At 43.8% G+C, this 24,451-nt stretch overlaps 1 protein-coding gene across 2 annotated transcripts; it reads left to right on the forward strand.

Moving 5' to 3' along the window:
* The first annotated feature begins 6,194 nt into the window (after positions 1-6,194).
* Positions 6,195-23,163, forward strand: LOC110493676 (centrosomal protein of 95 kDa). 2 transcript variants are annotated; one of them, XM_021568076.3, is made up of 21 exons: positions 6,195-6,728; positions 9,445-9,573; positions 9,869-9,976; positions 12,443-12,556; positions 13,825-13,942; positions 14,639-14,760; positions 16,329-16,564; positions 18,145-18,211; positions 18,372-18,439; positions 18,631-18,800; positions 19,013-19,142; positions 19,431-19,548; positions 19,816-20,009; positions 20,136-20,225; positions 20,415-20,568; positions 20,864-21,042; positions 21,281-21,355; positions 21,532-21,684; positions 21,957-22,103; positions 22,249-22,320; positions 22,477-23,163. In XM_021568076.3, exons 1-21 carry the CDS (start codon positions 6,704-6,706, stop codon positions 22,651-22,653), a joined length of 2,646 nt encoding a protein of 881 aa, XP_021423751.2. In that variant the 5' UTR covers positions 6,195-6,703; the 3' UTR covers positions 22,654-23,163. The 2 variants fall into 2 exon arrangements, with proteins under 2 accessions (XP_021423751.2, XP_021423750.2); XM_021568075.3 differs by having other exon boundaries at positions 6,257-6,728; positions 19,010-19,142.
* Positions 23,164-24,451: the final 1,288 nt, after the last annotated feature.

Consider the following 24,451-nt stretch of genomic DNA (forward strand, 5'->3'; position numbering starts at 1 on the left):
CTAGCATGGACTCGTAGATGACCTGGAGCCAGTGGGTCTGGCGACGAATATGTAGCGAGGGCCAGCCGACTAGAGCATACAGGTCGCAGTGGTGGGTGGTATAAGGTGCTTTAGTAACAAAACAGATGGCACTGCGATAAACTGCATCCAGTTTGCTGAGTAGAGTGTTGGAAGCTATTTTGTAGATGACATCGCCGAAGTCGAGGATCGGTAGGATAGTCAGTTTTACTAGGGTAAGTTTGGCGGCGTGAGTGAAGGAGGCTTTGTTGCGAAATAGAAAGCCTACTCTAGATTTGATTTTAGATTGGAGATGTTTGATATGAGTCTGGAAGGAGAGTTTACAGTCTAGCCAGACACCTAGGTACTTATAGATGTCAACATATTCTAGGTCGGAACCATCCAGGGTGGTGATGCTAGTCGGGCGTGCGGGTGCAGGGAGCGAACGGTTGAAAAGCATGCATTTGGTTTTACTAGCGTTTAAGAGCAGTTGGAGGCCACGGAAGGAGTGTTGTATGGCATTGAAGCTCATTTGGAGGTTAGATAGCACAGTGTCCAAGGAAGGGCCAGAAGTATACAGAATGGTGTTGTCTGCGTAGAGGTGGATCAGGGAATCGCCCGCAGCAAGCGAAACGTCATTGATGTATACAGAGAAAAGAGTCGGCCAGAGAATTGAACCCTGTGGCACCCCCATAGAGACTGCCAGAGGACCAGACAACATGCCCTCCGATTTGACACACTGAACTCTGTCTGCAAAGTAGTTGGTGAACCAGGCAAGGCAGTCATTAGAAAAAAACTAGGCTACTGAGTCTGCCGATAAGAATATGGTGATTGACAGAGTTGAAAGCCTTGGCCAGGTCGATGAAGACGGCTGCACAGTACTGTCTTTTATCGATGGCGGTTATGATATCGTTTAGTACCTTGAGCGTGGCTGAGGTGCACCCGTGACCGGCTCGGAAACCAGATTGCACAGCAGAGAAGGTACGGTGGGATTTGAGATGGTCAGTTATCTGTTTGTTGACTTGGCTTTCGAAGACCTTAGATAGGCAGGGCAGGATAAATATAGGTCTGTAACAGTTTGTTCCAGGGTTTCTCCCACTTTGAAGAGGGGGATGACCGTGGCAGCTTTCCAATCCTTGGGGATCTCAGACGATACGAAAGAGAGGTTGAACAGGCTGGTAATAAGGGTTGCGACAATGGCGGCGGATAGTTTCAGAAATAGAGCAGGTTTCCACAAACCACGGTTTATTCGACAAAAGCAATGTTGCCCCCCACCCCCAAAAACATTTCTATCTGTTCGACAGGGGTAGATTTTTCTTTTGTCAACCTTTATTTAACTAGGCAAGTCAGTTAAGAACAAATTCTTATTTACAGTGACGCCTACCAAAAGGCCTCCAGCGGGGACAGGGCCTGGAATAAAAAAAAATAAAAAATACAATATAAATATAGGACAAAACACACATCACAACAAGAGAGACAACACAACATTTCATAAAGAGAGACCTAAAGACAACAACATAGCAAGGCAGCAACCCATGACAACACAGCATGGTAGCAACAACATAACAACAACATGGCAGCAACACAACATGGCAGCAGCACAAACCATGGTACAAACATTATTGGGCATAGTCAACAGCACAAAGGTCAAGAAGGTAGAGACAACAATACACCACACAAAGCAGCCACAACTGTCAATAGGAGCGAGCATGATTGAGTCTTTGAATGAAGAGATTGAGATAAAGCTGTCCAGTTTGAGTGATTGTTGTAGCTCGTTCCAGTCGCTAGCTGCAGCGAACTGAAAAGAGGAGTGACCCATGGATGTGTGTGCTTTGGGGAACTTTAACAGAATGTGTATGGCAGAACGGGTGTTGTATGTGGAGGATGAGGGCTGTAGGAGATATCTCAGGAGGGAGTGAGGCCTAAGAGTTTTTTTTTTATAAATAAGCCTCAACCAGTGGGTCTTGCGCCGGGTATACAAAGATGACCAGTTTACAGAGGAGTATAGAGTGCAGTGATGTGTCCTATCAGGAACATCGGTGGCAAATCTGATGGCTGAACGGTAAAGTTTGCCACAAGCCACCTGGGAGACACACCAAACATGTGGAAGAAGGTGCTCTGGTCAGATGAAACCAAAATTGAACTTTTTGGCAACAATGCAAAACGTTATGTTTGGCGTAAAAGCAACACAGCTGAACACACCATCCCCACTGTCAAACATGGTGGTGGCAGCATCATGGTTTGGGCCTGCTTTTCTTCAGCAGGGACAGGGAAGATGGTTAAAATTGATGGGAAGATGGATGGAGCCAAATACAGGACTATTCTGGAAGAAAACCTGATGGAGTCTGCAAAAGACCTGAGACTGGGACGGAGATTTGTCTTCCAACAAGACAATGATCCAAAACATAAAACAAAATCTACAATGGAATGGTTCAAAAATAAACATATCCAGGTGTTAGAATGGCCAAGTCAAAGTCCAGACCTGAATCCAATCGAGAATCTGTGGAAAGAACTGAAAACTGCTGTTCACAAATGCTCTCCATCCAACCTCACTGAGCTCGAGCTGTTTTGCAAGGAGGAATGGGAAAAAATTTCAGTCTCTCGATGTGCAAAACTGATAGAAACATACCCCAAGCGACTTACAGCTGTAATCGCAGCAAAAGGTGGCGCTACAAAGTATTAACTTAAGGGGGCTGAATAATTTTGCACGGCCAATTTTTCAGTTTTTGATTTGTTAAAAAAGTTTGAAATATCCAATAAATGTCGTTCCACTTCATGATTGTGTCCCACTTGTTGTTGATTCTTCACAAAAAAATACAGTTTTATATCTTTATGTTTGAAGCCTGAAATGTGGCAAAAGGTCGCAAAGTTCAAGGGGGCCGAATACTTTCGCAAGGCACTGTACCATAGCCAAATACATTTCAACTCAGTTTTTCACAATTACTGATATTTAATCCTGTTAAAAATCCACCTGTCTTAGGTCAGTTAGGATCACCACTTTATTTTAAGAATGTTAAATGTCAGAATAATAGTACAGAGGAAGATTTTTCAGATTTGATTTCTTTCATCACATTCCCAGTGGGTCAGAAGTTTACATACACTCAGTTAGAATTTGGTAGCATTGCCTTTAAAATGGTTTAACTTGGGTCAAACGTTTTGGGTAGCCTTCCACAAGCTTCCCACAATAAGTTGGGTGAATTTTGGCCCATTCCTCCTGACAGAGCTGGTGAAACTGAGTCAGGTTTGTAGGCCTCCTTGCTCGCACACGGTTTGTAGGCCTCCTTGCTCGCACACGCTTTTTCAGTTCTGCCCACAAATTTTCTATAGGCTTGAGGTCAGGGCTTAGTGATGGCCACTCCAATACCTTGACTTTGTTGTCCTTAAGTCATTTCTCCACAACTTTGGAAGTATGCTTGGGGTCATTGCCCATTTGGAAAACCCACTCGCGACCAAGCATTAACTTCCTGACTGATGTCTTGAGATGTTGCTTCAATATATACACATAATTTTCCTTCCACACAAAATCAATTTTTTGAAGTGCATCAGTCCCTCCTGCAGCAGAGCACCCCCACAACACGATGCTGCCACCCTCGTGCTTCAGTGGTCATTATGGCCAAACAGTTACATTTTTGTTTCATCAGATCAGAGGACATTTCTCCAAAAAATATGATATTTGTTCCCATGTCCAGTTGCAAACCGTAGTGTGGCTTTTTTATGGCGGTTTTGGAGCAGTGGCTTCTTCCTTGCGGAGCGGCCTTTCAGATTGTCGATATAGGACTCATTTTTACTGTGGATATAGATAATTTTGTACCCGTTTCCTCCAGCATCTTCACAAGGTCCTTTGCTGTTGTTCTAGGATTGATTTGCACTTTGCGCACCACAGTACGTTCATCTCTAGGAGACAGAACACGTCTCCTTCCTGAGCGATATGACGGCTGCGTGGTCCCATGGTGTTTATACTTGCGTACTATTGTTTGTACAGATGAACATGGCGTTTGGAAATTGCTCCCAAGGATGAACCAGACTTGTGGAGGTCTACAATTTTTATTCCGAGGTCTTGGCTGATTTATTTTGATTTTCCCATGATGTCAAGCAAAGAGGCACTGAGTTTGAAGGTAGGCCTTGAAATCCATCCACAGGTACATCTCAAATTGACTCAAATGATGTCAATTAGCCTATCAGAAGCTTCTAAAGCCATGACATCATTTTCTGGAATTTTCCAAGCTGTTTAAAGGCACAGTCAACTTAGTGTATGTAAACTTCTGACCTACTGAAATTGTGATACAGTGAGTTATAAGTGAAATAATCTGTCTGTAAACAATTGTTGGAAAAATTACTTGTGTCATGCACAAATCGACTTGCCAAAACTATAGTTGGTTAACAAGAAATTTGTGGAGTGGTTAAAAAACGAGTTTTAATGAGTCCAACCTTAGTGTATGTAAACTTCCAACTTCAACTGTTAGCAAACCAGGCCAAAGACCCCTCGGAGACACCAATAGTCCTTAGCCGGCCAACAAGAATGGAATGGTCCACCGTATCAAAAGCTTTGACCAAGTCAATAAAAATAGCAGCACAATATTGCTTAGAATCAAGGGCAATGGTGACATCATTGAGGACCTTTAAAGTTGCAGTGACACATACATAACCTGGGCGGAAACCAGATTGCATACCCAAGAGGATACTATAGACATCAAGAAAGCCAGTCAGTTGATTATTGACAAGTTTTTCCAACACTTTTGATAAACGTCAAAATAGAAATAGGCCTATAACAGTTAGGATCAGCTTGATCACCCCCTTTAAATAAAGGTTGAACTGTAGCTGCCTTCCAAGCAATGGGAACCTCCCCAGAAAGGAGAGACAGGCTTGGCGACGATATGGAAACAGTGTTGCGACAGACGATTATGGACACAGTGTTTTACAAATAAATTATGATTGCCTAATAACTTTGAAGGTACACTGGGCAGGTGATGTTATCAAGTAACTATAAAGCTCTATTTCACATTTACTAAATGCTTACAAAATGATTGTTTTAAACTATACAAATATTGTTTCTTTGCAAGACAAGGACTTTCAAGAATGCCTGAATGCTTCGCCTTGCTTTTCTGTTTCGCCGGCAAGTTTCACCATCCAATTATTACAATGGCAGATGAGAATTATTGGAATATGGCAAATATTAGTCAATTCTCACATTCTATCCATGCAGGCTTTTGCAGCTACCTGAGACATTAAACAGATAGGTGGGAGGGCATACAGGCTGTCCGCCAATTTATTAATTCACAATTTGCCTAAATGGGTAAACACTTAAATCACTACATTTTTATTCAACACTGTAGGATTTTGTGGTGTCATTATGTCCAGCTGAGATATATATATATATATATATATATATATATATATTTAATTTTCATTGAAAGCATGTCTAAGAAGCGGTAGATCTGTTCTATGTGCCGATTTCTATGCTTCCTGATAAGTTTCGTACACAAGCTGAAAACACAATATTTTTGGTTATGGGAAAATATATTTTACAGCAGTTTAGACCCTGGTCCTCGAGTACCCCCAACAGTAAACATATTTATTGTAACTCTGGACAAGCACACCTGATTCAATTTGTCAACTAATCCACAAGCCCTCAATGAGTTGAATTAGATGTGTTTGTCAAGTGCTACAACGAAACTGTACTGTTGGGGCACTCGAATACCAGGGTTGGGAAACACTGGTTTAGATGGTACAATGATTCTCTTACAACGACTGCTTATTTTGTCACAAAAACTGAAATAAGGCGAACTATTAGAATGTTTGCAATCGGGAAATGGGGGAGTTTAAATTGAAATGTACCCTAGCAGGCAATTGTCGCATCTATTTTCTATGCGAACTTTGAGGGTAGAAGGTAAAGGAAACAAAGTTAATGACTTCTCAAACCCAGTCCTGATCTGTTTCGCTAGCCATCCCGGAAGTCTCGCGACGTTGGGCCTCTGGGTTTACAAACTCTGGGAACTACTTTAAGACAGATACTCGGAAGAACACCCTGTCTACCATGTGATATTTTAATAACAAATATGGTTAATTTATTAAATGTCTGTCTGTGATATATTGTAAAATAACTGAAGAGTCAACTGGACTAACCAGAACAAAGAGAAAAGAGTACAAGGAACCATTTTTCCCGAACATTCATAAACTACTTCCGGAAACAAAGTGCCAGTTTACCATGGTCGTCACTAGTTACCACATCCACAAAGTCATAAATCCCGCCTGTTTCTACAATGCATTTTCTTAAAATGTGATTTTAAACCTAACCCTAACATTGACCACACTGCTGAGCTCATGTCCAACTCAAACCTCAAATTAAGACCAAAAAGCAAATTTTAGTTTCATGAATTTTTACAATATATACATTTGGACTTTGTGTCTAGGGTAACTAGTGAAAACCGTTTTCCACCCAATCAGAAAACACTTGCATTTTAAAATGTCGATTACTTTCTGCTTGGCAGCCGGCACCCTTTTAATTTCTGTTCTCATTATGAATGTTAATCAGTGAGTGACGAACCTCGAAATTTGGAAAACGTACTGCTACTAGCTAGCAATGCTAGTTCTTCTTTTCAGAGGTCAAGAGAGACAGTATTGTTGACAATTGCTTCACTTTCGTTGTTGCCAGCTCGGCTGACTACCACACAGCAAGCAAGCTGGCTAGCTTGCTAGTTAATGCCGAATGGGAACCCAAGAAGATGAGCGAGGTAAGCTAACGACTGTTAGTTAGTAAATTAATTAAGAAGAAATAGCACCTAACTTGGTGGTTACTGTGTTTGGTAGCTAGCGATACCAATCAGGATAATAACTACATAGTAGGCTATTTAAGGAGTTATTCAGTACTTTTCGTGAACCTAGCTATCTAGCTACTCCAACATACATAGCCAGTTTGCTAACTACAGTAGTGTTCTTTGCGTTAGTATTAACGTTAGCTGGCTTACCACATTGTAGTTGGTGTTGCTAACATTTCTAACGTTAGCTAACATACTGTGCCTGCCTTCTGCCCGCGCATGCCCCCAAATTAGCCGCCAGTATGTCAACAATTATTTTGGGATGGTTGCCACCAACTGAGCAGTTTTGTTGTGCATTTTTGTCAACGTCTGTAAACAAACTGAATCAAATCAAATCACATTTATTTATAAAGTCCTTTTTACATTAGCAGTTGTCACACAGTGCTTATACAGAAACCCAGCCTAAAACCCCAAACAGTAAGCATTGCAGATGTAGAAGCACGGTGGCAAGGAAAAAACACCATAGAAAGGCAGAAACCTAGAGAGGAACCAGGCTCAAAGGGGTGGCCAGTCTTCTTATGGCTGTGCCGGGTGGAGATTATAAGAGTACATGGCCATTAAGGCCAGATCGTTCTACAAGATGTTCATAGATGACCAGCAGGGTCAAATAATAATCACAGGGGTTGTAGAGGGTGCAACAGGTCAGGAGTAAATGTAAGTTGGCTTTTCATAGCCAAGTATTCAGAGGTCGAGACAGCAGGTGCGAGAGAAAGGGTAAAAAAAATAGCAGGTCTGGGACAAGGTAGCACGTCAAGTGAACAGATCAGGGATCCATAGCCACAGGCAGAACAGTTGAAACTGGAGCAGCAGCACTACCACGTGGACTGAGGACGGTGACAGCCAGGAGTCATTTGGCCAGGTAGTCCTCAGGCAGTGTCCTAGGGCTCAGGTCGTCTGTGAGGGGAGAGAGCGAGATGGGAGATTTACTTAAATTCACACAGAACACCAGATAAGATAGGAGAATTTCACCAGACAGGACAGACTGACCCTAGTCCCCCGGCACATAGATGATACCCCCGGACAGAGCCAACCAGTCAGGATATAATCCCACCTACTTTGCCAAAGCACAGACCCCACACCACTAGAGGGATATCAACAGACCACTAACTTACTACCCTGAGCCAAGGCGAGTATATCCCATGAAGATCTCCACGGCACAAGCCCGAGGGGGGCGCAAAACTGGACAGAAAGGTCACGTTAGTGACTCAACCCACTTAAGTTGAGTAAAGCGAAAAAAGCCTTGCACGACGTGACGCACCCCTCCTAGGGACGGCATGGAAGAGCACTAGTAAGCCAGTGACACAGCCCCAATAGTTTCAGAGGCAGAGAATCCCAGTGGAGAGAGGGGAGCCGGCCAGGCATGGACAGCAAGGCGGTTTGTCACTCCAGTGCCTTGCCCTTCACCTTCACACCCCTAGGCCAGACTACACTCAATCATAGGGCCAACTGAAGAGATGAGTCTTAAGTAAAGACTTAAAGGTCGAGACAGTCTGCGTCTCTCACAATGATAGGCAGACCATTCCATACAAATTTAGCTCTATAGGAGAAAGCCCCTGCCTCCAGCTGTTTGCTTCGAAATTCTAGGGACAATAAGAAGGCCTGTGACTTTTGACTGTAGGCAGGAGCAGGTCCATGTAGCAAGTCCATGTAATGCTAGCAGTAAAACCTTGAAATCAGCCCTAGCGTTAACAGGAAGCCAGTGTAGAGAGGCTAGAATTGGAGTAATATGATCACATTTTTTGGTTCTAGTCAAGATTCTAGCAGCTGTATTTAACTCTAACTGAAGTTTATCTGGTGCTTCATCCGGTTAGCCGAAGAGTAGAGCATTACAGTAGTCTTAAACTGGAAGTGACAAAATATTATTGATATGTTCATCAAAAGAGAGATCGGTGTCCAGAGTAACGCAGAGGTCCTTCACAGTTTTATTTGAGATGACTGTACAACCATCAGGATTAATTGTAAAATCAAACAGCAGATGTCTTGGGTCCTAGAACTAACATCTGTTTTTTCCGAGTTTAAAAGTAAAACATTTGCTGCCTTCCACTTCCTTATGTCTGAAACACAGACAGAGTATAGAATATACAGTATAATGAAAACAATGATGGTCCTAAAACAGAATCTTGAGGAACACCGAAACTTACATTGATTTGTCAGAGGACAAACCATTCACAGAGACAAACTGATATCTTTCCAACAGATTAGATCTAAACCAGACACAAACTTGTCCGTGTAGACCAATTGGGGTTTCCAATCTCTCCAAAATAATGTGGTGATTGGTGGTGTCAAAAGCGGCACTACGCCATTAAAAGGTAATTTACCACCTTCACAATGCAGTCTCAGTACTATGATGGGGTCTTCAACCAGACTGGAGCGTTTTGAATACATTATCTGGCTTCGGGAAGGCAGCGAGTTTCTGCTGAACAGCTTTGTCAAAACACTTTGAGAGGAATAGGCCGGTAGTTTTTACATTTTTCCGGGTCACGGTTTGGCTTTTTCAGGAGAGGCTTTATTACTGCCATTTTTAGTTTTAACGTAGCCTAGTTCATAACTGCTCCAAGAAGTATGATCTACACTATTCACTTTATTCATAAATTCAAGGTCTGCATTTAGTTTGTAATGTCCCTTTTTACAGATTGGGTGGACGTGGCGAATGATATCCTTAGCAAGTGTCACATTAACCTAAGACTGAAGAAGGTGACGGACTGTAATGCCAATGTTTTTGCCGCCTTGTATGAGGCCATCTTGGGGGAGAAAGTCCCAGGTAAGTTTACACCAAACATGACACAATAAACATGCCCACCAAAAGAGCAATATGTATTTTTTGAGACCTATCAACTGTCCCATGTTAGTTCATGTTTAGATTGTTTTTTTTTTAACGCATGCTGTTAAGGCCAACTGAGTGCTTTAGAGGAGAGTATTCTTAGAATTTCAAGAATGCCACACAGTGCTACTTATGATCGTCAAACCTGCCAACACAAGGCTGTGTTTGTCAATGGGCTAGTAAGTGGCCAAAGTGCACAAGAGGCTGTGATTTGGAATCGTGTGTGTATGTGTAGACTACATCGCCAACCCGGGCAGTCAGGAGGATGATGTCCACAACATCCAGTCTGTGATCGACTCCCTGGCTCTGGATTACCTTCAGATCAGCCTTTCACACATCACAGGTGAGCAGCTCTTACGCTTGACTCACTATTCACTAGTTAATTAACTAGTAACTACTCCTTATTCCCTAGATATTCAGTCATTCATCATCTGATCAAGTCAAATGTTATTTGTCACATGCTTCGTAAACAGGTGTAGGCTAACAGTAAAATGCTTACTTCCAAACAATGCAGAGAGAAATAAAAATGAGGAATAAATACACAAGTTATGATAACTTGGCTATATACACAGGGTACCAGTACTGAGTCGTTGTGCAGGGATACGAGGTAATTGAGGTAGATGTGTACATATAGGTAGAGATAAAGTGACTAGGCAACAGGATAGATACACTGCTGTTACTGTTTTATGTGATGAGTCAAAAGAGTTAGTGCAAAATGGGTAAATGCAGATAGCTAAATAGTAACCAATAGCTAACTATTTAGCATTCTTATGTAGGGCTGGGCAGTGTACTGTGTTTTGCGATATACTGGTATTGATGCACAGACCGGTTTGGGTTTTTACTTTACCTTCTATACCGGTATTTGAATGTTTGGTTTGTTAAATGTGGCACGCAGCGTGTAACGTCCATTTTTATAGTCTACTTCGCTACTTGAGTCATCTCTCTCCACTCTCTATACCGCGTTCCACCCAGACCTAACCACGCTCCCTGTCACTCAAGGAGCGCATTTGATGTTCGTCAAGCACGAGACACTTGGTTCAGTCTGAATGGTCAATGCAGCATGTGCAACACTGTTGATGACAACGATGCAGTTGGCACTTTGCTTCTTAATATAAACCTACTAGCCTTCTGTAATTACACAATTAACTTGTGTTTCTTACATATGAAAACAGCTAGTTTGTCTTTTCTTATCAAGTTGTTCCGACATCTTGGTAGCTGCTGTTTGTTATCTAGCTAATACACGTACTGAGTAAAAGCAAGCGTGATTTGCTATAGAACCTGAAGACTGAAGACTCAGAGCGAGTGACGTTTGAAACGCTATTAGCGCGCGCTAACTAGCTAGCCATTTCACTTCGGTTACACCAGCCTCATCTCAGGAGTTGATAGGCTTGAAGTCATAAACAGCGCAATGCTTGACGCACAACGAAGAGCTGCTGGCAAAACGCACAAAAGTGCTGTTTGAATGAATGTTTACGTGCCTGCTTCTGCCTACCACCGCTCAGTCAGATACTTAGATACTTGTATGCTCAGTCAGATTATATGCAAAGCAGGACACGCTAGATAAACTAGTAATATCATCAACCATGTGTAGTTAACTAGTGATTATGATTGATTTTTTTTCTAAGATAAGTTTAATGCTAGCTAGCAACATACCTTGGCTTACTGCATTCGTGTAACAGGCAGTCTCCTCGTGGAGTGCAATGAGAGGCAGGTGGTTAGAGCGTTGGACTAGTTAACTGTAAGGTTGCAAGATTGAATCCCCCGAGCTGACAAGGTAAAAATCTGTGGTTCTGCCCCTGAACAAGATTAAATAAAGGTGTAAAAAAAAATTGGGGGCCAAATCGGCATCCAAAAATACAGATTTCTGATTGTAATGAAAACTTGAAATCAGCCCTAATTAATCGGCCATTCCGATTAATCGGTCGACCTCTACATTCAATGTAGCCAAACATTATAGGGTCCCCTAGGAAACACCTAACACATTAGTTCTTACCCTGTCACAATAACTCCTCCCTGGCATTTTCATTCATTGTAATGTCAAGCAACATTGTATTGAAAGTGCCCACTATATTATATTCCAACTATATAATTAGAATATACTTTCTATTCCCATGATTCCAACAGTTAACCCAAGTGTTTTGCTCTAAATCGCAAGTCAAATTGCAACATTTGGTTAAAAATAAGGCCCAGATTACTTGCCCATATCGTGCAGCCCTACGTGGCAGCGTGGAAATGATCTCAAATGCAGAAATGTATGAAAATTATCATTTTTGGGGGGTTGAAGTTGAATTGAACAGTATAAAACAATCAGAATGGAGAAAGACCATTTGAAATTACTTAGAATGTATGTGTTGCCACCCTAGGGTCACACACTCCTCATAAAGAAATGTAGAACTTTTATTATTAAAAAAACATATCGTCCATTTTTTTTAATAGCGTGATATAATATTTTGGCCATATTGCCCAGCCCCTGTCTTATAGCATGGGGGTAGAAGCTGTTCAGGGTCCTGTTGGTTCCAGACTTGGTGCATCGGTACTGCTTGCCGTGCGGTATCAGAGAGAACCGATGATGAATGCTGAAAGAAAATCAAGTGATCTATTTAGCTACAACCAGAGGGTCTCTGGCTAAATTGCTGTTTAGATTTCAAAGCACAGCCTTGTTCAGAGCAAACACAACCCTCTTTGTTTAGGAAAATTCACCGTAAAAAGATGCAGACTCGTTGGTTCTATTAAAAGGACAACAATGTGGTGTTTATTATGGTTCCACTGATTCATCGCTTGTCCTAATGGGTTTTTCCCCCGGCTCTAGGCGAGAACATTGTACGAGGGGACAAGGAGTCCATCAAGAACCTGTTGGAGATCTTTGACGGGCTGCTTGAGTATCTCACCGAACAGATCAGTGAAGAGGAGTCGCAAAATGGAGGTAGACAAAAAAAATCTTATTTTACTCCATTACCCTCTCAACTGTTATATTTAGGCTAACATTTATTTAACCAGGAAGTCCTATTGAGGTCAGAAGACCTGCCTGGAAACATACCTAAACATACAGCTGTTCTTCCTGACCTGATATCACCCCTGTTCTTCCTGATCTCATATCACACCATTTCCCTCAAACTTTATCTGTGTCACTGAGTGAGGCACAACCCTGTTTGGGTGAGATCACCCACACACATGAAGTGGACATAATGGCCTTTCTAAACCCGTTTTAGAGACGGCTAGCTCTGGGATTACTGGGAAGCGGTTGGCAGCGCTCTGCATGTCTTTGTGTCCATCTATGGTGGAATGGTGGTCTGCTGGCCCTCTCTCCCATCGCAAAACACCAATTAGACTTTTAATGACCAGACTGTCTGGACATTTAAATGTTCAGAAGGCTCTGGGGAAAATGACTGGTTTATCAAAATGGATAGGGGTGGTGACTTTGCGAGAGTCCAAAAGGAGCTGTGAAGTATTGGTTGATAATCCACCGATAACCGATTTTTCAATATATAGGATGAAAAAAAGGGACTCATGCTTACCTTAACACTTGCAGCCATTCTCATTGTCATTCATTTCACAATGTAAGAAATCAACATTTGAACCATATTTCTTGGACAGTTGTTCTTTTGAATATAATTTTATGCGAATACAGTGTGGGAAAATTACACTTTTAAATTTTCCCGGCATAAAACAGTATATCGGCAGATACATCGGTATCAGTAAGTTTTGTACCCCCCCCCCCCCCAAAAAAAAAAATCCAAACCGCCATCGGGCCAAGAATAACATATCGCCCGGGCTCTAGTTTAAACCGCTTGATATTTCCAATTAGGAAATATCTGGGATAAGCTATGCATGAGTCGCTACAGATAATGTTACTGTCACACTCAATGAACTCTGTCGATGCACTTTCACAATGACATGGCTAGAACAGTTGCTTGTTTCACTTCAGCTTTCGGAAATGGGGTTGGATCATTAGTGTGTCTATGTGCTCCAATGTCTATGGATTGCTATGTTCCGAGTGCTTATTCTACTACTCTGACTGAGTCTGTTAATGTGACTTAAATATTTGTATAATTACGGACTGATTGGTGGTCTGAAAGTCGACTGGTAGCTTGTTCGTTTCGTCATTGCATCACAGCAGGAGCCTGTCAACTTCACCACATTGCGCCACGCTGTAATCACCCTTCTACAATCCTCCCCCTTTCCTCCCTCCAGACAAGGAACCAAGCTGTGTTCCTGTTGAGGATGCCCCCCTTCCTACAGGGACAGTGGTCCCCCAGACAGAGGAACAGGAGGCCCTAATGGAGAGAGCCTCCCAGTATTCTAGTGTGCAGTGAGTGTTTTCAAGATATTCTATGCTACAGGTTCTTTGTACATTTCCATGGTTTCAGATTCAGTTCCGTCTTCGAGCAGGGTTCCAATTCTGTTGATACAACCAAAGACACTACATCACGAGACAATACATGTATATATGCCATTTTGCAGACGCTGTTATCCAAAGCGACTTAGTCATGCATGCATACATTTTTCATATGGGTGGTCCCGGGAATCGAACCCACTAACCTGGCATTGCAAATGCCATGCTCTAGCAACTGCACCAGACAGGACCACTTCAAATGCCATCATCGTGTAAGTCAAGTCGGTACATCCTATTGACACAACAGCCAGTCAGGGAGCACGACACAAATGTCAACCGTAACGGCAAATGCTAAGGTTGGACACGGAACACAAACATCTATGACATCACTATGTCTACTCAGCCTGTTCCGTTGGCTGTCGCACAGAAAGGCTGGCTGGAAAGTCAACAAAGCTGAATGAGTCATTGTGGGTGAGGTAAACCTCTGTTCCTAAACCAGGAAACTCGATGCATTGTTTTGAATAAGTGCAGGTTGTACTTGTTCTAACTAACTGGTATCACACAAACCAGACACACCGATGCACTTCCATTGAACTCTTTGGGTGGTCTTTCCTTTGGTTTACTTTGATAGTGATACATCGGTAACTTTACGAGGTTTCTTTTATCTTCCAGCTCTGCCGTCCAGTCTAGCAGCAAACATTCCCTTCACTCTTGGAATGCAGAGGAGACGGGCTCGACCAATGAGCTTATCCTCCTGGGAGACTCCGCCCGCACGTTCACGGCCAAACAAGAAGGTAGGCGGGACCAAAAGCTGGTTCCTGGCCCATGACATAGAATGCTGAAAAAGGAAAAGCTTTCCTCTGTCTTTCTGTATTTACATTTGGAATCAAATCCCATTTTATTTGTCCCATGTTTCGTACACAACCGGTGTAGAGTAACAATGAAATGCTTACTGACGGGTCCTTTTCCAACAATGCAGAGTTAAAGATAGAAATAGTAACAGAAGGAATACATATCCAGTGAAAAACAATTAATGATTAAAAAGAACATGGCTATATACAGGGAGTACCTGTACCGAGTTGATGTGTAGGGGTACGAGGTAATTACATTTACATAACATTCAGACGCCCTTATGCAGAGTGTTGGGGTGTCAGTGTAAAGTATGTGTGAGTGTGTGGGTAGAGTCCAGTGTGTGTGCATAGTCGGTGCAAGAGAGTTGGTGCAAAAATGGTTAATGCAGGAAGTCCTGGTAGATATGTGATTAGCTATTTTTTGGGGTCTTCGTCCGACACCGCCTGGTATACAGGTCCTGGATGGCAGGGAGCTCAGCCCCAGTGATGTACTGGGTAGGACTCGCCACCCTCTGTAGCGCCTTGCGGTCTGGTGTCTTGCAGTTGGTGTAACAAGCGGTGGTGCAGCAAGTCAAGCTGCTCTCAATGGTGCAGCTGTATAACTTTTTGAGGATCTGAGGGCCTGTGCCAAATCTTTTCACAGAGGTGGTTGGCCTTGCACCACACCGCCAGGTGTAGATTTTGTACATTGGTTTTTCTATTATGTTATTGACTGTACGTTTGTTTATGTGTAACTCTGTGTTGTTGTTGTCGCACTGCTTTGCTTTATCTTGGCCAGGTCGCAGTTGTAAATGAGAACTTGTTCTCAACTAGCTGACCTGGTTAAATAAAATAGGCTGCCTCTATGTCGGTGAGCAGTCCTACCACCGTTGTCGTCAGCAAACTTCATCCACCTTTTGCTTATCAAACAGCACATGATGCTGATGAGGTATCCAGTTTTTCCAGTCTTTTTTTGCTGTCCTTCCTATGGAATTCTTTATGGAGACAGTGCGGAATGTTATGTGGTCAGGGGGTTCGTTTTTCCTCAAGTGGAAGTAAAAAAAAAAAAAAAACGAGGATTATGTCACCGTTTCCTTTTTACAAGCCCCTGTCCTCTCATTAGTTTCCACTGAGTCCCTATGTTTGGTTTTAATGATAGTCTTCAACAACGGTTTAGTTAGTTAGAATATGAATGGCCCGTGTACTTGTCTTTGCTCCATTGTATGGATCTTGTGTATATTCGCAAGACAATGCCAGGGTAATTGGCAAGGCATCGATAGCTAGGAGTTCAGAACTGTGGGCTACTTAAAGAACAGTGAACCAGTTGAGGCAAATCTGATTGTATAGGAACATAAATAATATTTTACTTGAACCTTTGTTCAAACAGCCTGCATAACACTATTATAACATGACACGAATAGCCATAGCATCTGTTGGGAACTACAGTACTGAACAGTGTACACATACGCCTACAATACATTGCCTACAAAATCTACACCTCTAACAGCTTCTATTTTACCCCTCCCTAACAGTGGAAGCCTCTTCCCAAGCTCCGGGCCCCAGCACCACGTGTGCCCCGGGAACCCCAGGCACCCAGGCCACTCTACTGAGGGAGCCCCTGCGCTCGGCCATCCCCCTGCAACCCCCATACCAGACCACCCCCCACAGGCCCGACAGAGCTCCCCACTCGGGTAGCCAGTCTCCCCCAGCCAACGGTCTCAGCAGCGGGGCTGCAGTGGCGCAGGAGGCACCCACTGGCACCTCAGAGGTATGTCTGTCTAGTCATATATATCCATGCTGAGTCTCTTCAAATTACGCTTTGTAATACAGTATCAACTTTCTGAAGACACGTTTTAACCAGTATTTCAAAGCTCTCAGAAAACGACTGTGTTCTGAAACGCATTCTGAAGTGACCTCAGCCAATTACAGTTTATAGAACTGTAGCTTCCTTCCTCCTCTGACAAAGGATGAGCTGTTGCTGACTCATGCCGACTCATCCAAAATGGCCACGAGACTCATCACAGGAATCACTTTTCCAATATGTTCCTCCTCTCTGTTTATGGGCGGCAACACCTGGGAATCACGTCACATCCCACCTGCATGCCTCTGGCAAGTCCAGACACGCTAGCAGGGGCAAATACTTTCCACTTGTTATTCCATTACCAACTGGTACTCGCTATGTCTGAAGAATAGCCAATACTATGACTGAGAAATTGGACATCATTGGATCTAGAGTTGGAGAGACCTGACTGAGAAACAGTTCTACATTCCCATGTCATTTACAATATGACCCAGGGCCATATGTCCCCACCCAGCACAAGTTTCCACCCTAGAAGGAATGCAATGTTTCCACCTTATAGTCTCTCCACTCCTAAGCGCTGTCTTAGGCGTCTCACAGTACGGACTTTGCAATTTATTGCCCTGGCCACATCTGCAGTCCTCATGCCTCCTTGCAGCAGGCCTAAGGCACGTTCACGCAGATGAGCAGGGACCCTGGGCATCTTTCTTTTGGTGTTTTTCAGAGTCAGTAGAAAGGCCTCTTTTAGCGTCCAAAGTTTTCAGAACTGTGACCTTAATTGCCTACCGTCTGTAAGCTGTTAGTGTCTTAACGACCATTCCACAGGTGCGTGTTTATTAATTATGGTTAATTAATTGAACAAGCATTGAACAAGCATGGGAAACAGTGTTTAAACCCTTTACAATTAAGATCTATTTGGATTTTTACAAATTAACTTTGAATGACAGGGTCCTGCAAAAGGGACGTTTTGCTGTGTGTGTGTGTGTGTATGTATATATATATCTATCTCCATACCCCATGATCTCACATACCATTATGGGCGACGGTAAGGAGCTGTGGTGTAGATGAAATAAAATCAAGTATTTACCTAAATTGACCTGCACACACTACTGCTATTCTTTCTGTGTCGCGTTCTAATTCACTGCAATAAGGCAGTGTACTACAACTACTGTATTAATTTAGCATTGTTTTACAGTTTAGTCAGTTAGCAGACTTACAGGGTCAATTAGGGTAAAGTGTCTTTCTCAAAGGCACATTGACAGATTGGGGATTCGAACCAGCGACCTTAACCGCTAGACTACCCGTGACACTGGTATTTCAATGCTTTGTACTGGTAGCGGTAGTTCACGTCATGCATCTCTTGTGTGATATGACGTTAGCATCCGCTAGCTAGCCACTGAGACTCCTCTCGCTGGGTTCTCTTTTATCACAGTTTGATTTGAGTGTGAATTCTCCCCCCCCTCCCCCACTGAGTGGAAATGCATCCACCCCTTTGTCTCTGTCCCCTTCTCTCTGACTAATGAATGATCATCTCTCTCTCCCTCTCGCAGTCCCCAAGGCCAGTGGCTGACACAGTTACCAATGGAGTGCGCTCGCCAGCCCACAACCACTCACCTGGTTAGTACACAGAACGGACTGCTCTGAATAGCACGGCTGTAGCCATTGAATTGAAGTATTTTTGCACAGCGTTCAGTTTATCAGAAATAAAAGTGTAGCACCTCAAACCATGTATCAATTTGATTGATTGATCTTACTCCTCCATGCTTTTCATTTGTAGTCGAGAGTGAGAAGTCTGTGTCCAGTCAAACCAAGGTCAGGCTAGAGGAGGCCAAGGAGCAGCCAGAGGTAAGGCATAACAAACCACTCGCACTCTACACTGTTGTAGTTACAATGCCTCAAATTAGGACTAATTCAATAATTCAAGTCTACCTCATGCCTAATTCCAATCTAATTATTTGCTAATGCATGTCCAATTTACAGCTAATTCATAACTAAATTGTTGAATATTTCGCAAATCTCTCTAATCTTCTCTATAGCCTACCAGTGTGGGGCCCAGGAGGGTTCTATTCCGGACACAGCCAGACATTCATTTCCTCACCCTGCAGGAAGAGCTGGAGGACAGGGCACCACTGGACACTGAGGAAGAGGAGGAAGAGACCTACACGCAGCAGGACAGCCGGGCTCACAGGGGGCGGACGGGGATCAGGTAAGAACAACACAATGGGAGGTGGTTAGAATAGCATTGTAGATGCATAGCGAGAAAATCAATGTACATGAACATAAGTTAGTTACACACAGATGTCCTACACACTGCCACTCAATCTAACATTCACCTCCCTGCCTTGCCCTTTTTGTCTCTGCTTTTCCTCTCTTTCTACCTTTTGTCCCCCTTTCTCCCTCCCTCTCTCCTGCCAGTAGTAGCAGGGTACTAGAGGAGGAGCATTGTGAGGAGCCTCTCTCCTGGCGTAGACAGAGAAACAGGAAGGCAGAACAGGAGCTGCACCACATGTCTGAGAAGCTGTCCCGACGACTAGAGGAGCTGGACCTGGTGAGTGGTACACGTGTGTGTGAGTGACGGGCTTGTCATTATGTGGACTGTGTGTGTCAAGCTATATTTATATTGCTGGGATGCGTTCGGAGCAGTCTAACCGCGTGTCGGATGCCTTACAATCCCATTCACCAGGAGAACCTTCCCACCCGACATGCTTTCACTTGGCATGCGCCACAGCTGACCATTAATTGCACCGGTAAATAGTGTGTGGGGGGAAAACTAAGGTGTCACCCCTGGCATCTCAGCAATGTACATCTAGATTTAATGTGTGTTTCCACTCGTCAGATGTTAAAGAGAGCGCTAGGAGAGAGCGGAGAGCCCGACGAGGTCAAAGAGGAAGACAAACTGTCCCACCACAGTGACAGTGTCATGGAGTGTCGCAGGCCCCCAAGGAGGCCAACAGGTACATCCTCCACCTCTTCAATCACATCAGGGCCCGTGTTCATACAGCATCTCAGATCTAGGATCAGTTTAGCCTTTTAGATCATAAGGAATACGATTTGTATGGGCAGATCCTAGATCAGCACTCCTACTCTGAGATGCACCGCACTTCTCCAACAAAAGCACAGTTGACTCGCCTGAATGTAGAACAATAATAAGTCATTATTGACCAACTCTATGATTTAACATTTCCTCGGCTTTAACCTTTAACCTCTGACCCTTCTCCCAGGTACTCCGCGAGCCCCCACAGCCCCCTGTACCCGCTCCCTGTCCCCCTCACCTCCCCGGGCCCGTCGCTCTCTCTCAGGTCAGCTAGAGGGCGCCATGAGAGAGGCGGTGCGCGGAGAGGTCACACAGAGACACGCCGCCCGTAAGGGCCGACGGGAACTCCACCATCTACCGCCCCAACACAAACACAGCCAGGTCAGAGGGAATTGCCATATCACATTAACCAATGCCATATTCAGTATAAAGATGAAATATTGTCACCTTTTAAAAGACAGCAGTTGAACTGTCTAACAAAATTGGTGTGTACACATCTCTCTCTAGCTGGAAAAAGCCTATGAGGAGGAGCTGAAAGTGTACGAGGACAGAGAACGGGCTGCTATGGCCAAGGAACGAACCAGAGCACAGGAGGCGGTGAGAGCGGGGGGGGGGCGCGTGAGGAGAGAGTGTGGTGTGTAAACAGTATCAGACCTACTCATTTTAGCCCTGGGGAGGTGTGTGCATTAGACACCATGTGACTGTGTATACAGTAGCCCTCTGGCAGAAAGACTGTGTCCCAATATTATCTACAGCAGACGTTCTATGTGTGGTTCTGCCCTGTAGGAGAGGGAATACAGAGAGGCCATACTGAGAGATGTTCCCCGAACCCCTAAACCGTCCCAAGTGTACACCACAGCAGCCCAACACCGCTCCCCCAGGACCAGACAACCAACTCCGGGCCGCAGACGACAGGACAAAACCAGGAGAGCCCCACCAAGTAAGACCCCCAAGCTGGAGTCTCTGCCAGTGAGATGGAGACAGTATCAACTCAATCTAGTCTAAGTACTGTACAAAGTGGCTTCCTCTCCTTCGTTTGCCCTGAACTAAAAATGCAGCATTGGCCTCAAACTAATATGGAGGATGCCTACCTGGCTATCTATTCAATCCTTTCAGAAATACATATGCCTTAGGAGAAAGAGCTTGATATGGATTTGCGCATTAGTCTAAGTGCACGGTATGGATTTGGCCCTCTATATTAACCGTTTGTGCTTCTCTCTCTCTCCATTTTCCAGTGAAGGTGAAGGACAACGACCTGCTCCCCCTGCTCCTGGAGGAGTTCCCCCACCTGCACCTCTCGCCCCACGCCCTGGGCAGGATGTGGCAGCAGCAGCTGGGCCAGGTGGACCGCCTCAACGCCTCCCTCTCCCTGGACAACCAGAGGCAGGGGCCACGCACTAAACTCACCAGCCAGGTGGGGGCGCTATAACACTATCCACCATATAAACCACAGGGAGAGCTGGGAGGTTTGAGCTTAGCTTGGCTTGCCAGATGGATCTCTGCAAGTCTCCTACCTTTCTGTAATCTTAACACAGATGTCTAAGTGCGGAGCCTGTGATTGGGCGAAGACCCCATAATGAGACCAGGGTCCACCCGTGCAACTTTTCCACATCGATCTCCTCCCGTTAACTCGTCATGTTCTCTCTCCCCAGGTGGAGGAGGTTCAGAGGAGACACAACCTGCTGGTGGAGATCATCCGCAAAGAGCAAGAACACAACAGACGCCTGGTGAGCCAGTCAAAGCATGCATGAGGTTCAGTATGTAGGCTAGACACACACACACACATACACACACATACATACACACACATATTACCAGTCTTATTTCTCAAACACACACAGCAAGCAATAATACAATACAGCCCCTCTAACTGTACAGCCGTCTCGCTCCTCTCCCCCTCCAGAGGGATTTTAAGGAGCGTATCCAGCAACAGAAGTCGACTCAGAACCGTCTGAAGGAGCAGAGGCAGCAGATCGCCCGGGCCAAGAAGTACCACAGTGACTACCACGTCCAGCTCCGCGCGCGCATGATGAGGGCCCGCACGAAAGAGGAGAGGGTCAGTTAGTGACGCCATGCTACGCCTCAATACCCAACACGGTTTAGATGCTCCTAGAATTTCATGTTTCAACGCTTCAAACAGTACTTTCCATTCCATTCTCCATCCATGTATTTTGTGAAGGGAAGATTTTACACAATTGTCATCTATTAAGCTCTATTGTAAAATGTAAACAGGTCATGAACACTGTGACTATACAAACACATGTAACGATATGGTGGTTTGTTTAGTGGTTATTAAAGGGTTGTATAACTGTGTGTGTTGTGTTCCAGATGTTTAAGCAGGTCTTTGAGGAGGGCTTGGAGGTGCAGAAGGCTCGTCTCCGAGAGCAGAGGGCCTACGCCAAGGAGCAGCGCCAGGAGCACCAGAACAAACACCGAGACCAGATCCAGTCTATGGAGAACTATTACAAGGACCAGGTAGGACCACACGCGTACCTTACAGATGTGGTAGGAGAGTAAGACCAAGAAACGGCTTCCTGATCTTCTCTGTTCCTACATCTGCACTGATGTGAAAGAACGGGACAGCTGAAAGCTAATTCCACGCTGTTCTGCACTCTTTCAGTTTTCATTGTTGGCTGAAACTCTCGCTATAGAGCGACAGGATATCCAAGTACGGAAGAAGGCCCAAGAAAAGGTAAATGCCCGCTAATGAACACACAATTTACTACATATGCCTGTACTTTTTGGGGAGATTTGAGATACTTGACAAGTGAACTTATTCAGGGTTCAGCATGTGACTACTACATCCTACGGTATTGGGGTCAGGATATTAAAGTGTTTCTCTCTGCAGGCCCTTCAGAAGATGAAGCGAGAGCTGCGCTCCAAGATGGAGAGGGAGATAGGCGAGCTGCAGAAGATTATCGTCCAGGACGACGACGACGACTACTTCCACGGCCTGGAGGTCCAAAGGTTACGGGGTCGCGTGCAGATGGCTTCCTTCCAGTACAACACCAGCTGTCAGCACTGACCCCGCTAATGAGCTAGCAATCTATACCTACCGCTAACTTTCCTTCGGCTGCTAAAAACAAACTTTAAAGTCTCTAAAACCCACGGATCTGAGTCCTACTCCTCGATTGTTTTAAATACTTGATTATTTAAGAATGTAAAAAAAAAAAAAGACTCCCTCACTGTGTATTTTGTGTGCTGTCATTTTGATTTTGTCATGTGGTAAAGATGAGTAGTTTAGTAAATTGTCTTTCACAGCCAAACGGGACCATTGTGAAAATTGGATGCAACACTAATTATGAATGTCATGCCAGGACAAGATTTTTTCCCCTCTTCCTTTTAATGCTATGCAGGATATGTCTCCTGTAGCGGTTTTAACAGCGTTGATGAATGATTTATTTAATTGTACTGTAAATGACCTATTAGTCTGGTTTTTAGGTTAACTTGTTATGCTTTTTTAACACCAGAGAGCGCTGAAAGTTCCCTTTGCCAGTAAACTACCATACTAATAAACAAATCAGACCTGTTAAAAGGGCCAAGTAGCCGATTCCTATGCACTTCTCAGTAGTACCTTATGGAGGGTTTTGGGGGTGCTTCCATTGCACACACTGAATACATTTGAATTAAACCCCAGAAAACACCCATGGGGTGGCCTACCAATTTGATCAGGGAGTTTTTGTTCAATTTGATTTTCTAATTTCTCTAAAACAATCCCTTTAAGGTGTATCAGCGCAAGCCTTGAATGGAGAATTGTTCAGGATATAGAAAGACGGCCATGAAAACCTATGCATATTTTTCTTCAGTACCCATTATTTATTTCATGGAAAAATAGCCTTAGAGCACAAAAGGTGGTTTGATTCATTCTGAATGTTGGAAGTCTAATGCCTATATAATACATCTACCCTAATCATGAAACTGTGATGGCAAGTGCAAAGTAACAGTTTGAGCTCCATAATGATTAATAAGCCTATAGGTCCCGATTTGATTTTTACTACAATTTGCATTTGTTAAATCAAATGGAATGATACGAACACGAAACTGGCTGTTAAATATGTAACATATGCTACAAAATAAATTGAAGGTAACAGGAAAAGTCAGGCCATATGATTAAAACATTCTAGGGAGCACAAAGGTTACATTTGACGCAACTTTCCTTGTCATCCAATTTGGTTTGCGTATAAAGATTCTGCATTTCATACTTTGCTGTAGGAAAGGGGCATAAATAGCCCTGCCTGTCATGACTAGATTCACATTAATCGCCAAGTAAAATAGATCTATAACTGTCATTCATCCTATATTTACAATCCCCTTATCCAAACGGATTACTCATTGACCTAGCTTGTATCTATAGGTCTTATCAGTTGATTTAATTAGGACATGAGGATTGTCATTTATATCAGCAAAATAAGTAGGTTTTTCCACTTGAAACTGGCAGGTTCTCTTGACCTTATTCATGGTTGCGTATAAAGGTGGTGGAATTAGGTCAAGGTCAGAATATGGAGTGTCTAGACATAAGCAGTCACACCTCCATTTTAAAAAAATCACCTACCTTGCTGTCACTGGCATTTCCCCCATGCTTAAGTTCAAGATTAGAAAGAAAAGTGCATTAAAATAGGAATAAAGTTCATTTTACTCAAGTCTAAGTTTCCCCTATATGAACAGATTTGTCGGTGTGAGAACATCACTTGTCAAGGCCACTTGTTCCAGGGACCACACTGGTAGCTGATCGGTCCCTGGTACAGTGCACCGGTCTGAACTGACAGGGCCCAGTTTCCCAAAAGCATGTGAAGTTCATGATGCTTTTGGGAAATGAGCCCTAG

Source organism: Oncorhynchus mykiss, chromosome 17 (assembly GCF_057628025.1).
Source record: "Oncorhynchus mykiss isolate SJ-2025 chromosome 17, ASM5762802v1, whole genome shotgun sequence".
In the NCBI taxonomy this organism is placed as follows: domain Eukaryota; kingdom Metazoa; phylum Chordata; class Actinopteri; order Salmoniformes; family Salmonidae; genus Oncorhynchus; species Oncorhynchus mykiss.